The 22,102-nt window shown below is 36.0% G+C and overlaps 1 protein-coding gene across 1 annotated transcript in view; it reads right to left on the reverse strand.

Annotated features, from left to right (window-relative positions):
• Tasor2 (transcription activation suppressor family member 2) overlaps positions 1 to 22,102 on the reverse strand; it is a 46,975-nt gene that overhangs the window by 15,518 nt on the left and 9,355 nt on the right. Inside the window, 13 exon segments of the mRNA XM_055593900.1 lie at positions 1,099 to 1,440; positions 1,442 to 1,520; positions 2,068 to 2,896; positions 7,584 to 7,826; positions 9,777 to 10,493; positions 14,331 to 14,393; positions 14,496 to 14,568; positions 15,653 to 15,756; positions 17,111 to 17,211; positions 19,824 to 19,923; positions 20,019 to 20,038; positions 20,268 to 20,391; positions 20,587 to 20,718. Of these exon segments, the coding sequence (XP_055449875.1) occupies positions 1,099 to 1,440; positions 1,442 to 1,520; positions 2,068 to 2,896; positions 7,584 to 7,826; positions 9,777 to 10,493; positions 14,331 to 14,393; positions 14,496 to 14,568; positions 15,653 to 15,756; positions 17,111 to 17,211; positions 19,824 to 19,923; positions 20,019 to 20,038; positions 20,268 to 20,293 (2,697 nt within the window). The 5' untranslated portion in view covers positions 20,294 to 20,391; positions 20,587 to 20,718.

The raw sequence follows: 22,102 nt of genomic DNA on the forward strand, positions 1-22,102 counted from the left end.
ATCTATCTATCTATCTATCTATCTATCTATCTATCTATCTATCTATCTATCTATCATCTCTTTATTGGTATCAGATATCTCTTTATTGGTATCAGATACCTGGAGTTAGAATTACAGGTGGGGAACTGAACTTGGAAGAGCATCAAGTGTTCATAACCACTGAGCCCTTTCTCCAGCCCAAACAAACAGCTCATACTTCACTCGCTTTGTTTCAGAATTCTTGGAACAGTGTGGTATACAGTGCTATAGGTATGTTAACTTTGCAAATAATGATCATTTGAAGATAATGACCTTCCTAGGTTCATTATTGACCATACAAGTCCCCACTGATCTCATATATGGTAGCAGTCTACCCAATGTGAGGACAAGTACCATAAGCACTGTTCAAGCTCTGTCAAAGTTATTCTAGACTAAATCTGGGCCATAATCTTTAGAAAGTTTTTATTACCACTTTCTTATTCTAGATAAAATGTAGGTTATTTGGCCTGCCTGAAAATGAAGGAGTAAAACAAAATATGCTTTCCAAACTTAGAAAAAAGTAATTCATAAATGACTTTCCTTTAAAGTTGTAATATTTTACTATTCAATTATTTGTCATCCAAACTAATTCAAAGTTAAGCAATTTTAGTCTATTAAAAAAATACCAACATCTAACAAAGCATTACTAATATTTTTATTACTAACATTTGATCCTTAATATCTAGGTAAACAGTAACACGTTAGTTATATGTATGTGTTCCTGTACAATGTAGGTCAGGTCAACTTTGGTGGTGGTTCTTCAGGTTTCATTCACCTTCTTTTTTCTTTCACTGGCCTGGAGCTCACCGACTCTGCTAGAGCCAGTAAGCCCCAGGGATTAATCTGTTCCCCCCCCCTCTTCCCCAGTTCTGGGGTTACAGATGCTCATTGCCATGTCGGGCATATACATGGATGTTGCACATTTGAACTCAGGTCCATAGGCTGTACAGCAAACAATTTATCTATTAAACTATCTCCCTAGTTCTTATACTCACTCTTAAAATCCTTTACTTAGATAGAAGATCCATTTTTTTTCCCCTGAAATATATTTTGTTTTGAGTATGTTTACCAGTATCTCACCTCATTATAGACGGAATTCAGGCTTCTTGCAGTATCCAGGTGATACTCTCCTGTAAACATTTCTTTCTGTTCATTCTCTATACAGAGTTCCAAGTTTCTGGTACTTGGTGGATTAATGAAAGGAAGCACGCAGTTAGATCCAGGAAAGGTCATATTGGTGGCATGACCTTCGTATGCTTCCTTAGTCTCCAACAGAGGGTCTATAGAATGTCTTTCCACACTGGAAAACTCCTCAGTTTCACTGTGATCAAAGGATTCTATAGACTTATTTATGCATACATATTTTGCTGGGTTTCTGTGTTCTACTACCTTTCGAAGTGACCCAATAACTTTGTTTTTTTTTGCTGTAGAAAAGAGCTACCCACATATGAAGTAAACGCTTCACATCTTCCATGTTTTCAGGCAAATCAGTATTCCAGGGTCTGAAATGTTAAAGAAAACACAAAAATAACTTGTGTCTGTGTCTCTTTCAATAATAATTTGTGTTCATTTTTATTTTCAAATTCACAATGTGAAATAGTAAGAACTGACTTAAACAATTATGTATAACCTATTTATTTTGAAGAGAAGAAAACCAAGGATCAGAACATTAAGTGATTTATTTTAAAGCACAAAACTTATATGAAAAAACACTTCAGTCTCCTGACTTCCAGCCTAGTCTTTGTCTTTCATATCACCCAAACTCACTCAGGAGACAGCCCGTTTATTGTGGGATGAATGGTTCTAGCAAGTACCCAGATTCCTATCACTTTAGTTTGGCTTAGAATGGTTAATTCATTTATTTTTCATTTTTTTAGTCCTTTACAATAGCTGGAAAAGTATGATTAGAATATTCTCTGAGAAATAGCAAAAACTATACTATATTCAGATTACAGTTCTAAATAGTATTCTGAACTTCTCAAAAATCAGGCATGCGTCTCCCATCTTACCACATAGATCTCAACAAAAAGCTGAATCCCTCCTACTTACCCATGTAATGCTCTCACAACAGTTCTCTCCAATGGGTTGCTGGTGTATCTGCTATCTAAGCTGAATGCATAGTCTCCTTCACATTTGAAAGTGATCTTAAAGGAACCATCACATCTAATAACAGTATGAGAGCAAAAAAAATCTTTAAGGTTGGAAGATACAAACAGACTTTTGTGTTTAGTCAATGAATCTTCAGAAAGCTTTTGTAGAGGGGAGATATTCTGTAGATGCCGAAATGGCATGACCTTTCCTATAGGAGTTCCAGCTTCAGGGCCTTTCATCCCATTCTTTGTAAAAGCAGGGCTTGTTATCTTTCTTTGATGCAGATGTTTCTCTGACTTCTCAGCAAGGAGCAAGGCATAGGAATGTTCCACAGCAACAAAGTTTTGAATTCCATCTGAGAATTCTCGGGCTTCCTCAGGGGGTGCTGCCTGGGCAGTAGCAAGAGGCTGAGCACAAGATACTAAATTTTCTTCTTGGCTAACAGTTAAGTTTGACTCTGAATTAATCCTCTCATCAGAGGATGATTTAGGTAGTAGTATACCTTTTTGACTTTGAAATCCACTATGACATTCAAGGTCAGAGGCATCATGCAATTCAGAGAAGCAGGGAAGGTTCCTGAGCTCACAAGATGGTATAGAAGCAGCAGAGCTTAATGCCAGATCAGCTAACATATTTAGGGCCTGGGAGTCACAGTTGGTAATTGAGTTTTCAGGAAGACCTTTAGGAATCACTGGAATACACTCTTGTTGAACTGTATTTAGGTTAAGTCCATCTTTTTGGTCATCTGATGAAATTTCTGATTGAAGATGTGAAACTTCTTTTTTAGCTTCAGAATAAAAAACAAAAGGATAGATGTAATATTTGTTTTTCTTAGATTAATCTGCACATTCCTATATCTTAAATAAAGATTAATAGCCAATACAACAGATATATGAAAAGATGGGAAAAAAAACCCAAAAAGACCAAAGTCTTGTCTTCAGTGTGCTCACAAACTAGTTAACACTTTCTCAAACTATTTCCCAAGAAACAACTAAGTTCCAAATAGAGATGTTTAGCTTTATAATATGCATAAAACACTATAAAAGTGGTGTGTATTCAATCAATTAATTTGTTTAAAAACTTAACTTTTAGCAATAAAGGCATTATTACCTGCAAAAGAGGCAATCCACTAACATTTTTTTTTCCCCTGTAAAATAACAGGATCTAACCATTTGGCCTTATCAGAAAAATTACATTCTCCAGTGGTTTGCAAAGCATTTTCTGTATAGTAATCTCCCCTTCCTACCACTCCCCTAGCAGGGTTTCTCTGTGTAGCCTTGGCTGTCATAGACTCACTTTGTAGACCAGGCTAGCCTCGAACTCACAGTGATCCTCCTGCCTCTGCCTCCCCCTGACTGCTGGAATTAAAGGCAGGCGCCACCTGTAATCTTTCTTAAATGCTATTATAAAAAAAAAAAAATGTTCACAACTATACATATAACAATTCCCTTTGCAAGTAAATGATGCAGAGAAAAGTCAAATGAACTCTTTATCATCAATGATAAGAAGTCTGAAATGAATCAATAACCTGCCTACAAAACGCCAATTCATATATCTAAGGAAACAAAAAATCTAACCTATAATAATCATTTGAAATGAGAAGCATGTTGGAGAAAAAATTTAATCAAACACAGCTTAGCTGTTTAAAATAGAAAACCTCACAGCTTAGTTATTTAAAATAGAAAACCTAAGAGAGCGAGGCAAAAAAAAAAAAAAAACAAAAAAAACTCCAAAGCTGAGAATTTTCTTGTTTGCCCTCTAAGATACATTGGAAACATTAAATTTATTTTATACCTTGATGTACTTAAGTGACACTAATTTTGGTCTACTTCTACTAACATTACAGATTCCATATACACATCTATTTCTTATACAGAATATCACTTAGAAGTTATAGCTACTATGATATAACTATTGATGACAAGAAAAGTAGTATAAGGATGTATAATTTAATTTAAAACAATTACTGACTTGTTACAGATTCTCATTCAATTAAAAATGTAATAGTGGGAGCAGGAAAGATGGCTCAAAGATTAAGGACATTGTTTACTCCTCCTAGAGGACCTGGGTTCAATTCTAAGCACCCACGTAGCAGCTTACAACTTTTCTGTAACTCCAGTTTTAGGAGAATTGAAGTCCTTTTCTGGCCTTACTGAGCAACAGGCATCCGTGTGATGCACAGACATACATGCAAACAAAACACTCATACACATAAAAAATATGAAGAATACAATAATGATAAGGTATAGTTAAGATACAGATAAGAATACTACTGCTATGTGATAATTCAGGGAATAAAAAATTGTATAACAAACTTTTAAAAGGACAGAAAAATCAATAGTCTAAGAAAAAAACTGACTTCAGATTTCATTTTAGACAGTCAAAAATTAAAATGCAATTTTAATCAGCAATTTTCAAATTTGACCCAGCTTAGTCATGTTTTGCCTGACACATTGTTGTTGTTTGTGTTTTGTTGTTGTTGTTTGCTTTTTGCTTTGTTTTGAGACAGGGTTTTCCCCTGTAGCCCTGGCTGTCCTGGAACTTGCTCTGTAGACCAGGTTGGCCTTGTCTACAGAATGCAAAGATTAAAGGCTTAAGTATAGGCTCACCTGTCTTCTTAAATACCAGTATTTCAAGTGTAAGAAACAAAACAGATTAGAATAAGTGATCGAAAAATGGAAGAGTAAGAGATTATTTAAAAGACAAAAAGTGTGTATTCTATTATAAACTGTTATCAAATGATTGTGAATTAAATTCTACGTTATTAAGAACATAAGAATGAGTGGTTAGTGAGAAGGAAAGCATAAGAAAACATGTGCAAAGAACTCTGCTGCACAAAACCAGGAGAAATTGCAAAGGATGAAAATACTTAATTTGACCTAGGAGGCATGAACTACCCAAACTAAACCAAACCCATAGGATAAGACTGCACCATGAATTCCCTTAATAAAAAAAGAAATAAAATTTGCATTTCTATGCATTTTAGAATGACAGGAGTAAACATTTGATTTTGTTTTAATTTATGGCTCTGGATAAACATTTTTTTAAAAATTTCAATCAGAAAATATTAAAAGAACTCAGAAATACTGAAGCCTGTCTATAATTTTGCTACTCCAACAAAAGTTTTATGCTAAATTTCATCTATAAAATATATAAAAATTGACAGCAGTGGGCCTGGCAGTGGTGGCACACACCTTTAAGATCTGTATGAGTTCAAGGCCAGCCTGGTCTACAAAGTGAATCCAGGACAGCCAGGGGTACACAGAGAAACCCTGTCTCAAAAACAGAAACCAAACCAAACTAAAAAAAATGGCCAGCAGTGGTGGCACAAGCCTTTAACTTCAGCAATCTGGAGGCAGAGGCAGGAGGGTATCTATAAGCTCCAGACCATGGTCTGCAGTGCTAGTTCCAGGATAGCCAGGCCTACCCAAAAACAAACAAACAAACAAACAAACTAAACTAAACCTCTGTCTCAAAAAAAACCCCAAACAAAATACACACATGAAGTAACAGGTAAGGGAGAAAGTAGAATCAGTGAAATAAAGAGAAAATTATATACAATGAATGAAGTCTTGTTAAACAAAACAGCTGACATAACAACAGGACTCATTATCAAAGAAGAAGTATTAGTGATAAGACTTTACAGTTTGGTGTTGTCAAGACAGCTCAGTGGGGTAAAGATGCTTGCCTGACAGTTTAATTCATAGAACGCACACTGTGGAGAGAGCTGACTTGTGCCACTACTCTGATCTCCACAAGGGCACTGTGGCAGCTGCACACCACATACTTATAAACACACATACAAGATAAATAAAATGTAAAAACAACAAAGACATTGTAATTTGGAGGAAAAAAACAAATCACATACAGAAGAGTAAAATTAAAAGAGAAATAGTCCTAAGGGTAGGGATATGTTAAGTTGAAATCAACGTTAAGGCTGAGGTAATAACTGAGCTTTCTGATAAAGAAGTAATGTATAACAGGTAGAAATATAGGACTAATCAGATTTTAGTTTATATAAGTTTTATCAAAAGTAAAATACCTTAAAATTCCATCACCACCTTTTAAAGCAAATAGGTTTTAAAAAAAAGATTTATTATGTATACAATGTTCTGCCTGCATGTATACCTGAAAGCCAGAAGAGGGCACCAGATTTCATCACAGATGGTTGTGAGCTACAGCCTGGTTGCTGGGAATTGAATTTAGGACCTCTGGAAGTGCAAGCAGTGTTCTTAACCTCTGGGCCATCTCTCCAGCCCGCAAATACAGTTTTGATTACTGCTTATACTTATTTTTTGACAACCTTACAGCCTTTTTATAGAAGGAATCTCTTGTGTCTGTATGTAAGCATCACCTGTCAATAAAAAACTTACATCCTGTAAGCTGAGGTAGGAAATAAGGAGGTAGGAGTTCCAAGAGAGAGATAGGAACTCTGGGAAAAGAGAGGAGGGATTCACCCTGGGATGCTGAAAAAGATGGATGTATGAAACTGAGCAGAGGTAACCAGTCACGTAGCAGAGCTCAGGATAGAATAAACAGGGTATTAGTTATGAGCAAGTCAGGTAACATACCTAGCTATATTGGCCTATGCTTTTATAAATATATTTAAGCCTCAGTGTAGTTTATTTTGGGAGATGGGGTGTGGGAAGAAAACAAGCTGTTACACCTTTGTAACTCTATTGCTCTGACAAACACAAGCAGATACTACTTGCAAGTATATTTAGTCATAAAGGAGGTTGTTTATACCTTAACTTATAAAACTTATGTTCAGGCTTTAAAATTAAAGTAAAGGCTGTTTGAATCTTGTAGTTTTCTAAATTACTTAAAGAGAATTATATGTAGTTTGCTCAAAACTGTCAATAATTTGGAATAATGTATTTGGTTTAAAAGGAAGCAATTTAATTTTATGTTACTTTAGGTTTCTATCTTTTAAGTAAATAGCACAATTAAGAAACGGGGACTAGGAGGCTGGAGAGATGGCTCAGAGGTTAAGAGCAGTGGATGGTCTTCCAGAGGTCCTGAGTTCAATTCCATGCAACCACATGGTGGCTCACAACCATCTCTAGTGATATCTGGTGCCCTCTGCTGGCATACAGGAAGAACAGTGTATATGTAATAAATAAATAAAATACATCTTAAAAAAAAAAAGATGCAGGGGTTAGGTGCGGCTCAGTGGTTCGAGCACTTGTTCATCTGGCAGAGGATCTGAGTTCAGTTTCTAACACCCACATGGTAGCTCACTCATATGCCTAACTCCAGTTCTAGGGGACCAGACCCCTTCTTCTTGCCTCCATGAGCACTACACACACACAATGCACAGACATACATGCAGGCAAAACACTCGTACACATAAATCTAAAACTTCCAAGAAAAAAGAATCTGGATTATTTGTGTTAATGTCTGGACTAAAGACTATAGAGCTACTGATCTATCTCAACTGCTATTACATATTAGATATTCCAAGAGTTTCTTACCAGGTTGAAGTTGCTTTCTGACTCTGGTATTCTGACGGCCTCTTGCTACATTTACCTTCTGTTTTTGTGGAGACTTTTCCACACGTGGCTTAGGGCGTGAAACAACTCTACCTGGAGACTTCTCTTGCTTCTTTGACCTTTTTGCTCTTGTAGGTACCGGAGCATCTTTAGCTACAGAAGCTTCTCGTCTTTTCTTACATACTCTGGTTTTCTGTATGATCTGTGCAGTAAGCACTTCTGCACCTTATGCAGAAAAGACAAGACTGTTTTAAGTGTGTGTGTGAGGGTGACCCAAACACTTATCAGAATAACTTTTCCCTTGATTTATCTTTTTGGAAGGGGGGTTAACTAATAGGAAATAGCAGACTAGTGGTTAAACCACAGGGTCCAACTTAATATTCAGATATTAGTGATCACTATATTCTATATGTGTTGGTATAATGTTCTTTTGGAATGTATACACCTTACCCTTGTTCTTTCAAATGCTGATTTCTCTCCCCAATTCTCTGGTTTCAATCTGGACATTGTATTGTGATACTTATTCTAAGAATCACCAGTCTCAACATTGTGTAAACATGCCAAAATAAAACAACCAGCCACGATGTTGAGCAATGGAGAGGAAGGAGGAGGAGGGAGAGGGGAGGAGCCAGAGGACAGGAAGGAGTGGGAGGCAGAGGAGGAGAGAGAGGGCAGAGAGAGAAGCTGGAGGAGAGTTCTTGGAATGTGGTGGAGAAATGAACCAGACCTAAGATATCACTAAAAGCAAATATAATAGGTAAAATCTGAATAGTAGGAAACTATGTGGGCTTGGAGATTTAAGATGGAATAACTATTACCCAGCATTGTGATCTAGGTTAGTTAAATAAATCCCAGTCTCTGTGTGCTGATTTGATTATATAGCTGCTTTAGGATTAACTGTAGCCATACTAAAAGTATTACAATAGTAAATATTAATCACATTTACAACATATATGCTTCTTTTTTAAGCATCAAAATTTCCAAATTAAAAATAGAAAACAAATGATTGGCAAACATTTTTCATAAAGAATCAGAAAGTATATACTTTCAGCTTTGAAAGTCATATGATCTTTGCCTTAATTTTTCAACTCTTGCTATACTGAGTGACAGAGCCAGTGATGATATATGTATGAATAAATGGGAACCTTGGGTATATAGTCTGCTGACTCCTTTGCTTAGTTGGTCCCATAAAAAAATATTATAGTTACCTAGTTTTGGAGAAAATACAAAAAAATATAGCTTAAGATGGTACCATATAAGTCATATAGTTGGCCATACTGTCAATAAGAGAAATGGAGAGGATGGAGAGTTGGCTCAGTTGTTAAGAGAGCACACTGCTTCTCTCGAGGACCAGTGCTGGATTCCCAAGACCTGGATATTAGATAGCTCAAAATGCCTGGAACTCCATCTCAAGGTGGGGAAGTAGGGAATGCGTGGTGAAGGGGTCTGATGGCATCTTCTTGTTTTAGTGGGCACCTCCTCTCAAAAAAAACAAACAGACAAAACAACAATAAAACCTAACCAAATAACTTGAAAACTGATTCTCAATTTTAAGGGGTATCAAAACCACATGTTAAGCTCTTTCAGATTTTTTCTAGGCCACAACATATTTCATTTTAGCAGGTCAGTTATAAAACTCAAGTGATTCTTAAAAAAAAAAAAAAAGATAACACACAAAAGACTAAAAATTTGGTCCTAGACTGTTTCTGGAATTTTCCTTCCTGTTATACATGCTTAGGCTTCTGCTTATTAATGTTATTGCTATTGGTATACCTGTTTTTAAAAGATCCCCTTTCTCCTACTACCTGCCAGTGCATAATACAAAGATCAGGTAGTTATCTTCTAAGACTACCTGCTTTTTGAGAAAGGGTTTCTCTGTATAGCCTCAGCTGTCCTGGACTTGCTTTGTTGAACTGCCCCCCCCCCCCATGCTAGGATTACAGGCATTTGCCACCACACCTGGCTGAGATCTTAATCTTTCTAATTTCTTGGTTTCTATCTCTTATCTAGATCACTGTTTTTCTAGTTTTCATACACATACAAATTGCTCAGAAAAAGAAAATTGGCATTTCTAACAAACCTCTAACATCCTAAGCTCTAGTTCACATGAATATATATAGTGAATAGGGTTTGACGTGAAGTTGTAATCATAATAGTCGCATACATTATTATTACCTCTTTTTCTCTTCTGAGGAAACTGCCCTTTAACTAACTTAAGAGTTGGGTTGCATGATCCGCTGTCTGTTCTGGGGGCAGTTCTTTTAGAAATGGGGTGGCCCAGGCCCACCCGTTTACTTGGCAGTATAACAGCTAATGTGCTGGCCTTTCTCTTTGGCTGAACTCTCAGATTTGAAGTTGGAGTCAATGGAGTCACAGCTTTCTTCTTCACTCTCGATGTTTTCACAGATTTTTTTGCTGTTTCAGTTTCTTTTATTTCCATCTCTGAGTCAAGACACTCAGGATCTGGAGTTATAACTAAAGAAAATCCAGCATCACAAATCCCGTCTGAAATACAAGGAAACTGAGGCTGCTCTGTTAACAAATCCAAAGCAGCAGTCAGATCCAAAGAATACCCAGTAGGGTCTGAAAAATAAAACTTCAGTTGATTGAAAGACTCTGCAGGGCACTTTTCAAATGGGGAAGCCACGTCAAAAGCATGGGACAGCTTCCCAGTAAATGCAGCATCTTTCATTCCATCTTGAGGAACAGCCATCAATGAAAGGCTTCTGTCCACCTTATACAGGTCTTGGAAACTATGCTTTACTAAGATGTTTGGAGGAATTCCTTCTTCAGGAAATGATTTCTTTGCTTCTAGAAGTGCATAACTAAGGGCAGGTAAAATGGGTACCACTTTCAAAGAAATGTCATCTTCAACTTTCAAGTCCTTTGCTCCTAAAACACAATGTGTATGCACATACATTTAAAATTTGACACACATACGGGAAAAAATGCTATAGATTTCAAATTTATTATCTGGTTAAATATACTACACTATTGCAAATGAAAACATAAATGGCAATTCGTACAAGTTTTATGGGCATTTTTAACAAATATAATTTCCATATATTTATGACACACACATATACCACTAAAAAAAAGAATGATTTGATATGCAAATATTATGTTACAATGCGTAAAATAACCCTGCCTTCAGCTCCATCTCACCTACAGGGTGTTCAAACAGAGCCCAGTGGGCATTCATAGTAGCAGCACTGCCCTAAGGACAGGCATATTGTTTGCTATTTCACTTAATTCTTTTGGGAGGCCAAAATGCAAAGTGAACTGAAAAGTCTAGGTGTAAGGTTATTGTGTAATTCAAATGCTGATTTCTGTACCCCCTATATCTAGTTGCAAGCCTTGTTCTGAGAAGTTCCCGTCTCAATGCTGAAAAAACTCCACTCCCCAATTGTCCCCTAATATGCCAAAAACGCAGCTTATAGCCAGTTACTGAGCAGGGGAGAAAATAAGGGTGGACTTCTTGACGGCCAGGGGATTGAGCCATGGGAGAGGTCCAAGAAACACCAGGAGAAGGAGCTGGAAGCTACAAAGTGCAAGTATCTCTGGGATGTACGCTTGGGAGGACATCATATTTGCTTACAGGGTTAAGAACAAATCAGTAACTGCCCAGTTCTTGTGCTGTGAAGCTTGTTAAAATAATAAAAGTCTCAATTATTTGTGTGATGGCTGGCTTAAGAGAAAACTGAGAAACAAACAGTTTTGTAAAAATAACCTTTAGCATCCTAAGTCTCATGTCACTGAAATAACAGCTGTTATTTTGCTTTTTCTATAAAATTATATTTTATATATTTTAAAAGTTAACTGAACTGTCTAATCTGTATTTTGCCTCACTCTGATTAATTTTGCTTTGTTTTTAATCAATAACCTAACAATGAGAAAAAAAGAGAATGTCAGATATTTATGAATTAGTTAACAAAATTCTTGAACATTTCAGTTACCAGTAATGTAAGCCTACAAGAACAACTCCGTGCCTACTAAATAGAAATGGGAATTGTGACATTTAAAACAAGTTACCTGCAGAATTATGAAATAAATTAATCCTAGTTAAATACACTAATATTATAGCAAATATTAGAAAAGACAACACAGGCAAATAATGAAAAAGGAAATGTAGTTAAATATTAAAATAAAATTTCTTTCTTCCAAGCTTATATCATTCAGAGTTCCAATAGAAAGGAAACACAAATATAGAAAAGATCTGTATGTATTACTAACAATAGTTTCATGATAAAAGAGCATATTTCCTAGGCAACCTCACCATTTCCAGAAAAAAAATTAGAAAGGCACGGGCTAAAATGCTTTGTAGTAGACTTACTACAAAACCTATGAAGAATATTAAGTTGGCTAAGCAAAATTTCAATTCAAAAGAAGGTAGTGGTGTACACCTTTAATTCACAGCACTTGGAAGGCTGAGGCAGGCAGATCTCTCTGAGTTCGAGGCCACACTGGTTTACAGAGAGAATTCCAGGACAGTCAGGGCTACACAGAGAAACCCTGCCTCAGAAAGAAAAAAAAAAAAAACAAAAGAAAAAAAAAACCTGTCTCAATGAGGAATGTATAAAAAAGTAATCCAACACTCTTTTATTCATTCATACAGCATTCCTGTGCTTATCCTGTAATGGTTCTTATTAGACTGACTGGCAGTTTGTGATTAAAAAGGAGAAATGAAGGCTGCAGATGTAGCTCATTAGAACAGGGCTCAAGAACCACAGATGAAGCCCTGGATTCAATCTCCAGAAGAAAGGAAAGTGGAGAAAGCAAAGTGGGAGGAGATGATGAAAGTAAAGAATGTAATCATAAATCTTTTTTATAAAGATTTTCTTTATATTTGTGTGCATGATTACATATACATGTGCAAGTGCTGGTGTTGAACCCTTTGGAGATAGAGTGACAGGTTGAGCCACTTAATGTGGGCTCTAGAACCAAACCTGTATTCTCTAGAAGAGCAACAAGTGGTCTTAACCACTGAAGCATCTCTGCAGCTCTAAAATAAAAAATTTTTACAAAAAAAAATGTAGTATGGCACGGTAGTTGAGAGCCAGCCCTGGAATCATGTTGATTTGGGCAAATCTGTTTCCTCATCTTTGAGAAGGTTATAAAAAATACTTACGTTAAGGATTGCGAAATCAATTATACTTAAAAAAATAAATAACACAATAAATATAAATACCCTTTGTCAGCCTATTTGTATAATTGGTTGTTTTATTTGTTTGAAAATACCAAAAAGTACTGCTCTCCTTCTTTGTTCACCTGATCAACTTTAAGGAGCTGTTAGCGATGGCTAATCAGTTGAAAGCGGTGGCTGCTCTTCCAGAGAATGTGAGTTCAGTTTCCAGCATCCACCAGAGGCTGAATACCACCCAAAACTTCAGTTTCTGGGACCCAATGCCCTCTTCTGGCCTCCAAGGTCACTGCACACATGTGGTGCATACATACAAACATGTAGGCAAGATACTCATACATGTAAAGTAAAATAAATAAATAAATCCTTTAAAAAATCAACTTTAACATTTTTGTATTGGCTATAATTTAGAAATACTAAATTTAGCATTCTCCTTAAACACATACAGTATAATTTAAACAATGAAAATTGCTTTTTTAGGAAAAAAAAAAAAACTCACTTTCATTTCTTTTATTTGCTGAGCAAACACTTATTTTTTTCAGATATCTGGCAGATGTATGCTCTAGGATACAGAATGCAGCCAAGGTAGACATTATGCTGGGGATGTAGCCAACTGGTAACTGCATGCTCAGAATACCAGCATCAAGAATCAAAAACTACGCTAAGCATTTTAATATATATTTGTATGATAGGCACAGCCAGATACAGTGGCAAATATCTATAATTCCAGGTGATACATGCAGCCCTGATGATCAAATCCCAAGTTTTATGCCTATAAGACTAGCACCCTCAAATGAGTTACATTATCATCCCAGAAGTATTTTAACTGCAATATGACACACATTGTGACATTTTGTATAACTGCTTAGGCACTTGACTTGTGGTGGTCTGAATGAGAATGTCCTTCATAGGCTCAGATTTTTGAATATTGGTCTCCAATTGATGGCAGTTGTTTGGGAGGTTTGAGGGTGTGGCCCTTCTAGAGGAAGTATGTCATTATGGGCAAACTGAGGTTTCAAAACCCCCTTGCCTTTGCTAGTATAGTCTCTTGGCTTGTAGTTCCAAGCCCCCATGCATTCCCAATGTGCTTTTGGCCCCAAGGACAAATATTTGGCTCTAAGAGACAAAAAAATAATAATATTATATTATTCATGTATTAGAGGCTTTTCTACTGCTGTGATAAAACACCATGATTAAGGCAACATATGTAGAGTGTAAGCCCAAACAGACCCTTTTTAAAATTTTTTGTTTCTAACAGCCAAATATTTGTCCGCATGGTTGATGCAATGTTGGGAATGCATGATACAAATACAAAGACCAATAATCTAGATAGAAAGAATAGTCATGAAAAGCCCGAGTCACAGCTTTTAGAGAGACTATGGGAAAAGTATGTCCTAGCTATGGTTGAACAACAAATGGATTCAATTTTGGATACACTCAAACTTGCAAAGGAGGTCAACTAGGAAGACAGTTGCTTACAGAAAAAAAGAGATAAGAAGTGCTCTGTGCTACTGAGAATTTGAGTAAGGTAAGGACTGCAAAGTACTCAACAGGTTGAGTGAACTGATTAGGTACCACTATAACCTCACCTGTTGACTGAGGTGAATGGAATAAATGTAAACCATGTAGACCCATCTGCTCATCTCCAAAATCTGTAAGAGTAAGAATCAGGAGAAAAAAAATGTAGGCTGTTAATCTCATGAAAGAAAAGTAAATACGTTAATATTTTTTCTTCCCAAAAAGCTTGTTTTTACCTGGTTCTGGTGTTAAGGCTGATGATGTAAGTAAAATGAAAAAACCTCTATCTTCTAAGCATTTGATGATTGCCTGGAAAAGAAAAAAAGAAGAAAAAGGAAATGGATTCTTCAATCTATTTCTGGGAGAACTACTGTAGACTTAATAGAACTAATTCACACTCATTTTGAAAGGTGGGCTTTCATAAAAGTCTCAACTTAACAGTATCACCCGTGCCATTTCCAGCTACTGAGAGATGTGCAGATTATACAAATTGTTCTAGCAAAATTAAAGTGATGGTCAGGAGCAGTTGTCTCTTCCCACCCATGTGGAAAGATAGCATGTAATCCTGACTGACAGCGATAGGACAAAAACTATTATACAGAAAAGGACAAAGCTGGGAGAATAAGATTTTCAGAATAGTATTAAAACCCTGCCTTACTACTTAGACTGAAAACACAAGCCTATAGAATCACTCACTGATTGAGGGCAGTTTAATGTTATTTGCAAGTCAGAGTATTTTAACCAACACTATCATTAAGACAGGTCACTGTCCTAACACAGATGCATGCACATATGGTCTATTTTACTTTATTGCTTTTTAATATCTATTATGGGACAGAAAAGAGCTAAACTGTCAACATATCATTTCCTTTGTAATAATTTGAAATTATCATAAAAGCTGGCTCAAACTGTGGGTCAAGCATCTATTTATTTTCACATTGAGAAACCCTGGCTAACATGACAGAATTCTTTGAACCAGTGGTTATTCCCAAGACTTACTTTCCTCTATTGTGAAAACACAAGAAACAATTCTTATAAACCCCTGGATAATGGTAAAAGTGGCTTTCAAAGAAGTATCTCAAAAGTGGTACTGTGACCAATGCAAATGCATTAGATATCTAATCAATGTATGAAAAAACAAAACAAAACCGATAAGGACTTTGAAGAGAGAAAAAAACAAAAAAACACCTGTTCTTTTAGTCTGGAATATAAGCTTACTAATGAGACACAAAGATAAGCCGAGATGTAAGGACAATGAAAATGTCAGTTACAAGATTATGTCTGTTAACAGAGGAACCCCACTGGCAAGCTAAATAATTCAGCTAACACTTAGGTACTCATTTTCTAGTTTAAGGAAAAATTAGTAATTATACTTGAAATTAGTGATTCTTACCAGTTGCTTATTTTTAATATATTCTATTAACTTATCTATATTTTCTCCTTGTTTGTTTGACAGTTCCACTTCATATAAATCAAAGCATAAATCTTGACAACAGACTGTAAAGAGAATAAAAAATATAGAACATTTTAAATTTGAATTTAAAAAAATTATTCTTTGACAATTCCGTATATGTATATCACGTTTTCTGATCACATACACTCCCACTGCCTTCTCTTCAAGGTATGTATGCATATATGTGTGTGTATGTACACAGGGTCTCACTATGTATTCCTGGCTGGTCTGGAACTTGCTGTATAAACCAGGGTGAACCTGATTGAACTTTGAAACCTGTCTGCTTTTACCTCCTTAGAATTGGGATTAAAGACAGGGCTTTTTTTTTTTTTTTTCTTCTTCAGAACTTTTATTTTTAATGCACTTAAAAAGCAATTTTCACAACATTTAGTTTTAAAAATGTACTTTAATCCCGGTACTCAAGAGGCAGAGGCAGAGGCGGACAGATCTCTGAGTTCCAGCCTGATCTACATAGTGAATTCCAGGACAGCCAGAATTATATAGTAAGACCCCATCTCAAAGCTAGGTGAGGTGGCACATGCCTATAATCTCAGCACTCAGGGAGGCAGAGGCAGGTGGAACTATATGAATTCGAAGACAGCCTGGTCTACAAAATGAGTCCAGAACAGCCAAGACTACACAGAGAAACCCTTTCTTAAAAAACAACAGGGGGCTGGAGAGATGGCTCAGTGGTTAAGAGCACTGTCTGTTCTTCCAAAGGACCTGGGTTCAATTCCCAGTACCCACATGGCAGCTCACAACTGTCTATATCTCAATTCTAAGGGATCTGACACCTTCACACTAATGCACATAAAACAACAACAACAACAACAAAAAAGACCCTTTCTCAAAACAAAAATAAAACAAATTTGAAAAAAACTTTGGTCATTTAATTAATGAACACTGATATTTTTGTCTAGTATTATTTTGTTAAGCTTGTAGCAACGTAAGAGAACAATTTTTGTTTTGAGATAGGGTCTCATGACCAGGCTAGGCTGGCCTGGAACTTACTATGTAAACCAGGCTGGTCTCAAACTCATAGTGATCCATCTACCTTCCTCTGTGTCCCTGGTCTCATATTTGTTTCCAACTTAACAATAAATACATTAAAAACAATAAAAACTGTTGTGGCTGAAAGGAATGGGTCTGGGATTCAGCTATTTTTAACATGTTTGCCCAATTCTCCGAGCACTCTGTATTGAAGATAAAGTTCTTATCATCCTAGATGAATCCCTATCAATCTGTAACTGGCTTCCACAGAATGGAGAATATGATAACTCTACAACTTCTTCCAAAGGCCATTTTAAGAACCATTTAAGATGAAATTTAGGTATGTATGTGAAGGTTTAGAAGACAGCGTGGACAGAATATATTGTGCACCATTACATTTCGACAGACCTTTGTGTTCCAAATAATCCCGTCTTCTAAAGGCAGCTTCTGGGAGGCTTTCTTTCAGAGAAGACACTTTCATTACATGCTTAAAATCTAGTTCCCGGGGCCTAAAAAACAAAAACTTATCAAGCACTGTAATAAATACTGACATAACCTTATCACTTTCTAACGCAGATGCAAACAGAAATATAACCATAAAGAAGTCCTTAAAGGGCTGGAGAGATGGTTCAGAGTGTGTACTGCTCTTGTAGAGAACATGAGTTTGTTTCTAACACCCACACTGGGCAGCATAAGATTCCCTCTTTTAGCCTCTACTAGCACCTGCATATACATGTACATACCCACAAACAAAACATAAATACATAGGCAATTATTTTTAAAGTCATGAAATTCCAGGTTAGGTAATGTACAATTTATAAAAAAATATAGATTCTCACACATATGACCCACAGACGTTGTATACAAACATGCTCACATTTTCTGAGTACATGTATTTTCGGCATGGCCAAAATATCCAGATATGTTAAATAACTGTATTCTGAATCTGAGAATTAAAAATTATACTAAGTTGAAATTCTCTGCACTATTAGGTTATATCATAGAATAGGTCACATGTAGTTCTTTATTCTTTCAAGTACTTTTTCTTTTTTACTTTGAAATAGTACAACTTACATAAAAGTTACAAAAAAGGCACAAAAATTCCTATACTTTACTATCTTTGCTTAGTTTTTCTACATGCTTCTCCTTGTCCTCCTCCTCCTCTTTTGGAGAGTCATATGTGATGCCCTTTTACCTCAAAGTAATTCAAATTTGGTAATTTGTTCCTTGTACAACAAATCACAAAAAAATCAAGAAATTCACAATGACAGACTACTATTACTTAGCTTACACCTTATCCTAATTTTGCTGAGATCCTTCAATAACCAAATCATGAAACTACCAACAAAAATATTGTTTCTCTCTATCACACACACAATAATAATAATAATCAAGAAAAAGAGCCTAATCTACCTAAGGAGGGGGACATGGAAGAAGCTTGGGGGAAGAGCTAGGTGCGATGGTGCACACCTGTGATCTCAGCACAAAGAAGGGAGAGGCAGTCAGATTTCTGTGAGTTTGAGGCCAGCCTGGTCTACAAAGTCAGTCCAGGACAGCCAGGGCTACACAATGAAACCTTGTCTCATCCAGCCCCCCCAACCCCCAAAAAAGAATAAGGAACAGGAGGGTCTAACATGAAGTGATGTAATAAAAGCACATTTAAAAACTTTAAAAAAAGTTGGGCAGTGGTGGCTCAAGCCTTTAGTCCCAGTACTCCAAGAGGCAGAGGCCACCCTGGTCTATAGAATGAGTTCTAGGACAGCCAAGGCTACACAGAAAAATTCTGTCTCAAAAAACTAAGACTAAAACCAACCAAACAAAAAAATTAAGAAAAGAGATTTTCAGTTGTCTCACTCCAGTCTGCCTTTTTTCATCTGTGATTAATACCCAAGCTAGAGGAAAATATTGAAAGATATGTAAATAACCAAAATTTCACCATATACTTGAATAGTATATGCCATCATATTCCTTACATTTAGTAACTACATTCTAGAGCAAAAAAAGTCTTTCCATCTTTTAAAATTATTTTTTCAAAAAAATTCTTATTTTACTATTTATGAGCTATACTATCCCTGTCCTTTGTTCTTACAAGTAGCCAACAGAAAATAAATTCTGACAGAAATCAGCGCTCTTATGTCAACTAAACTATGTCTATGCTTTAGTGGTATAGAGTAGAAAGCATAAATAGCCTAAACAAAGAGTTCTTAAGATGTCCTTTACAGTTCCCCAGGATTAAAAAACAAAGCAAAGCAAACAAAACATAAAAAACTTCATTATCATACTACACACAGATTTAACAGCTACTTTTAGTATATTTTTTTTCCTGTAAGAATCATGTGAATTATCAGAACATCAGACACTATAAATCTTAATAACAGCATTAAGGGGTATAATTTGCTATACTTGCTCTCTGGACCAATCTTATTGACTTTTGAGGAAAGCAAACTTCTAATATAAGGTAACTTAGTGAAGCATGGTAACAGATACATGTAGTGTCTTAGTTTTTCAGGAGACAGAAGTGAGCCTGCCTGAGTTCACAAATTCAGAAACAACCTGGGCAATACAGCAAGACCCCATCTCAACTACAGCAACAAAAATACCATTTTCCCAAGAATTTAGGTCACCTATGTACTTATACTCTACACAATCAAATGTATCCTAGCCTAAAACCAAGTAAAATCACTGTATTTTACACCAATCCTACCCAATAAGACATTGAAATGAGGGCTAGAAAGGTGGGACTGGGAGGGAATGAGCGAGGGGGTTACAGCTGGGATACAAAGTAAATAAACTGTAATTAATATAAAAAAGAAGTAATAAAAAAATGAAAAGAAAAAAGAAAAAAGGAAGGAAGGAAGGAAGGAAAGAAGGAAGGAGGCTCAGAGGCACTGGCTGCTCTTCCAGAGGTCCTGAGTTCAATTCCCAGCAACATGGTGGCTCACAATCATCTATAATGAGATCTGTGCCCTCTTCTGGGGTGCAGTCATACATGCAGGCAGAACATTATACACATAAAAAATAAATCTTTAAAAAAATACATCGAAATGAGTACTGGAAAAATAAAACATGTATTAAGGATGACATCAAATATAATATTGATGACATCAAGTATAATACTTACAGTTGAACTGGAATTACTGTGCCATAAGTAGACCAAAGAGTTATATCACACAGCAAACAACCCTGAATAATTAATTGCCCTTTCCATGGAGAGATGAGAGCTTTAAGAAATGAGGATAAAAAGAAGCTATTACTTTGTGAAACATTTACTAAAACAACAAAAACCAAAAATTGCAAGAACTAATTAATCTCTTACCATTTTTATTGAGTTCAAGTCTAGAAACAAAAAGAATATTTGTATTAGAGGAAGGAAGCCAACCAAGAAAACAAAATGCTTTTTTTTTTAAAATCTTTTATTTTTTTTATTAATTACACTTTATTCATTTTGCATCCCCCCATGAGCCCCTCCCTCCTCCCCCGCCGATCCCACCCTCCCTCCCCCCTCTGCATGCATGCCACTCCCCAAGTCCACCAAAATATGCTTTTATTATTTAGTTTTACTCACATGCTTTTACAAGTGGGTGCTGTCATCTTTTAGGTTCCCTGTACTGAAAAGCTACAATTATATGAGGACAGGTCTGTCTGGGTCATTTAATAACAGTGTTGCCTGAAAGTACATAGAGGTAATTCTGAAAGGAGGAAAATAAGTATTATTAGCACTATGGAACTGTATATTAATTAAACTTATTCTAACCCCAGCCAAACCTGAAATTCAGGTTATTAAATTAGGAAATATTATATCTATAATATTAATATATATTAATATAATATATTATATATAATGTTTTATATACATATATATAATTTATTCACAGTGACTATACCTGACTTAGTTTGAAGGCACAAAAATGACTTCTTTTGTAAAAAACTTTGTTGGTATGTGCAGCCACGTGGCATTTATAGCCAGAAGATGGCCATAAGATGGTATAATTCTCAGACACAAACTTGATTTTTCCCTAGAATGAAAACATTATAAGATTCATCAGATGTCTTCAAATAGCCTTAACAGCAGGGTTCATTTTTAAAAGTACTTTAATAGGTATGTAGATGCATTTTTTTCACCAGTAACCAAAATAAAACTTATGCTTCTTAGAAAAACAATAATGTTAGGGCCACTATAGTTTTTTAATTTATTTATATGTTATGTACATTGGTATTCTGACTGCATGTGTGCCTATGTGAGGATAAGGATCCCCTGGAACAGGAGTTACAGACAACTGTGAGCTACCATCTGGGTGCTGGGAATTGAATCAGGGCCCTTTGGAAGAACGTCAGTGCTCTTAAGAGCTGAGCCTCCCCCCCCCCCCATTAAATGGTTTTAATCACTCATAAGCACTTCAAAACTTAAAAAAAAAAAAAAAAAAAAGCAAGCTGTGCTAGGGTTTATTTCTGAAGTTTTCATAACAGCACCAAATATATGATCTTTAATGAAACTTCACTGAATGGCTATATAGTGATTATAATAGAAAATATGACAAATGAAATCTAAATTATCAAGAGATGAGTTCCCAAACCAAAGTATTAATGAACTGTAAATTATGCCAGTGCCCAGAAAGTCTTCAAGGGGAGAACTTGTAAAAAGTGAATCATAAGCAGGTGTCCCTAACCACTGAATGATACAACAGTATTTCCTGAGGTAGATCAAATGAAGAATTAAAAGTCAAGTTCACTGGAGCAGGGAGTATAATTCAGTAGTAGAATTGTGCCTAATGTGGGCAAATATGGTAAAGGCCTTAACTTTGATTCCTAGCAATAGAAAAAAAAATAAAGTTTTGATATATGATAAATGTCATAGAATGATTAAGCAAGAAGAGGGGAGGGACTCACAAGCTTCCATTACTGAAGCCCTACTGACAGTTGATGGCTTGTGGGGGGGGGAGGCAGAGTTCTCTTTAAGGGTGTAGTGCTAATATATGTCTACCACACTCCAATGGGTGACCCCATACTCATGATTATGTATATATGGGCAGTACAAACTGGACTTGTGTGCTAATTAAAGGAAAAAAAAAAGAAGTTGCAAAAGGGTGGGAAAGTGGGGAATGGATCTGAGGAGTTAAGAAAAGTAAGTATCAAATATATGAATTTTTCAAAGATTTAATAAAAACACTAAATTTATAAAAGACCAGGGGCTGGCTCAATGATTAAGAACACTGGCCACTCTTCAAGAGGACCTGAGTTTAATTCCCAGTACCCAAATGATGCCTATTAACTGACTGTAACTTTAGTACCAGGGTATCTGAAACCCTCTTCTGGACTCCTCAGGCACCAGGCGCACACACAGTACACCTATGAGTGTAAGCAAAACACTCCTAAAGCAAAATAAAAACAATATATTGTATA

This window comes from Psammomys obesus, unplaced genomic scaffold (assembly GCF_907164565.1).
Source record: "Psammomys obesus unplaced genomic scaffold, mPsaObe1.curated_primary_1811, whole genome shotgun sequence".
NCBI classification, from domain to species: Eukaryota; Metazoa; Chordata; class Mammalia; order Rodentia; family Muridae; genus Psammomys; species Psammomys obesus.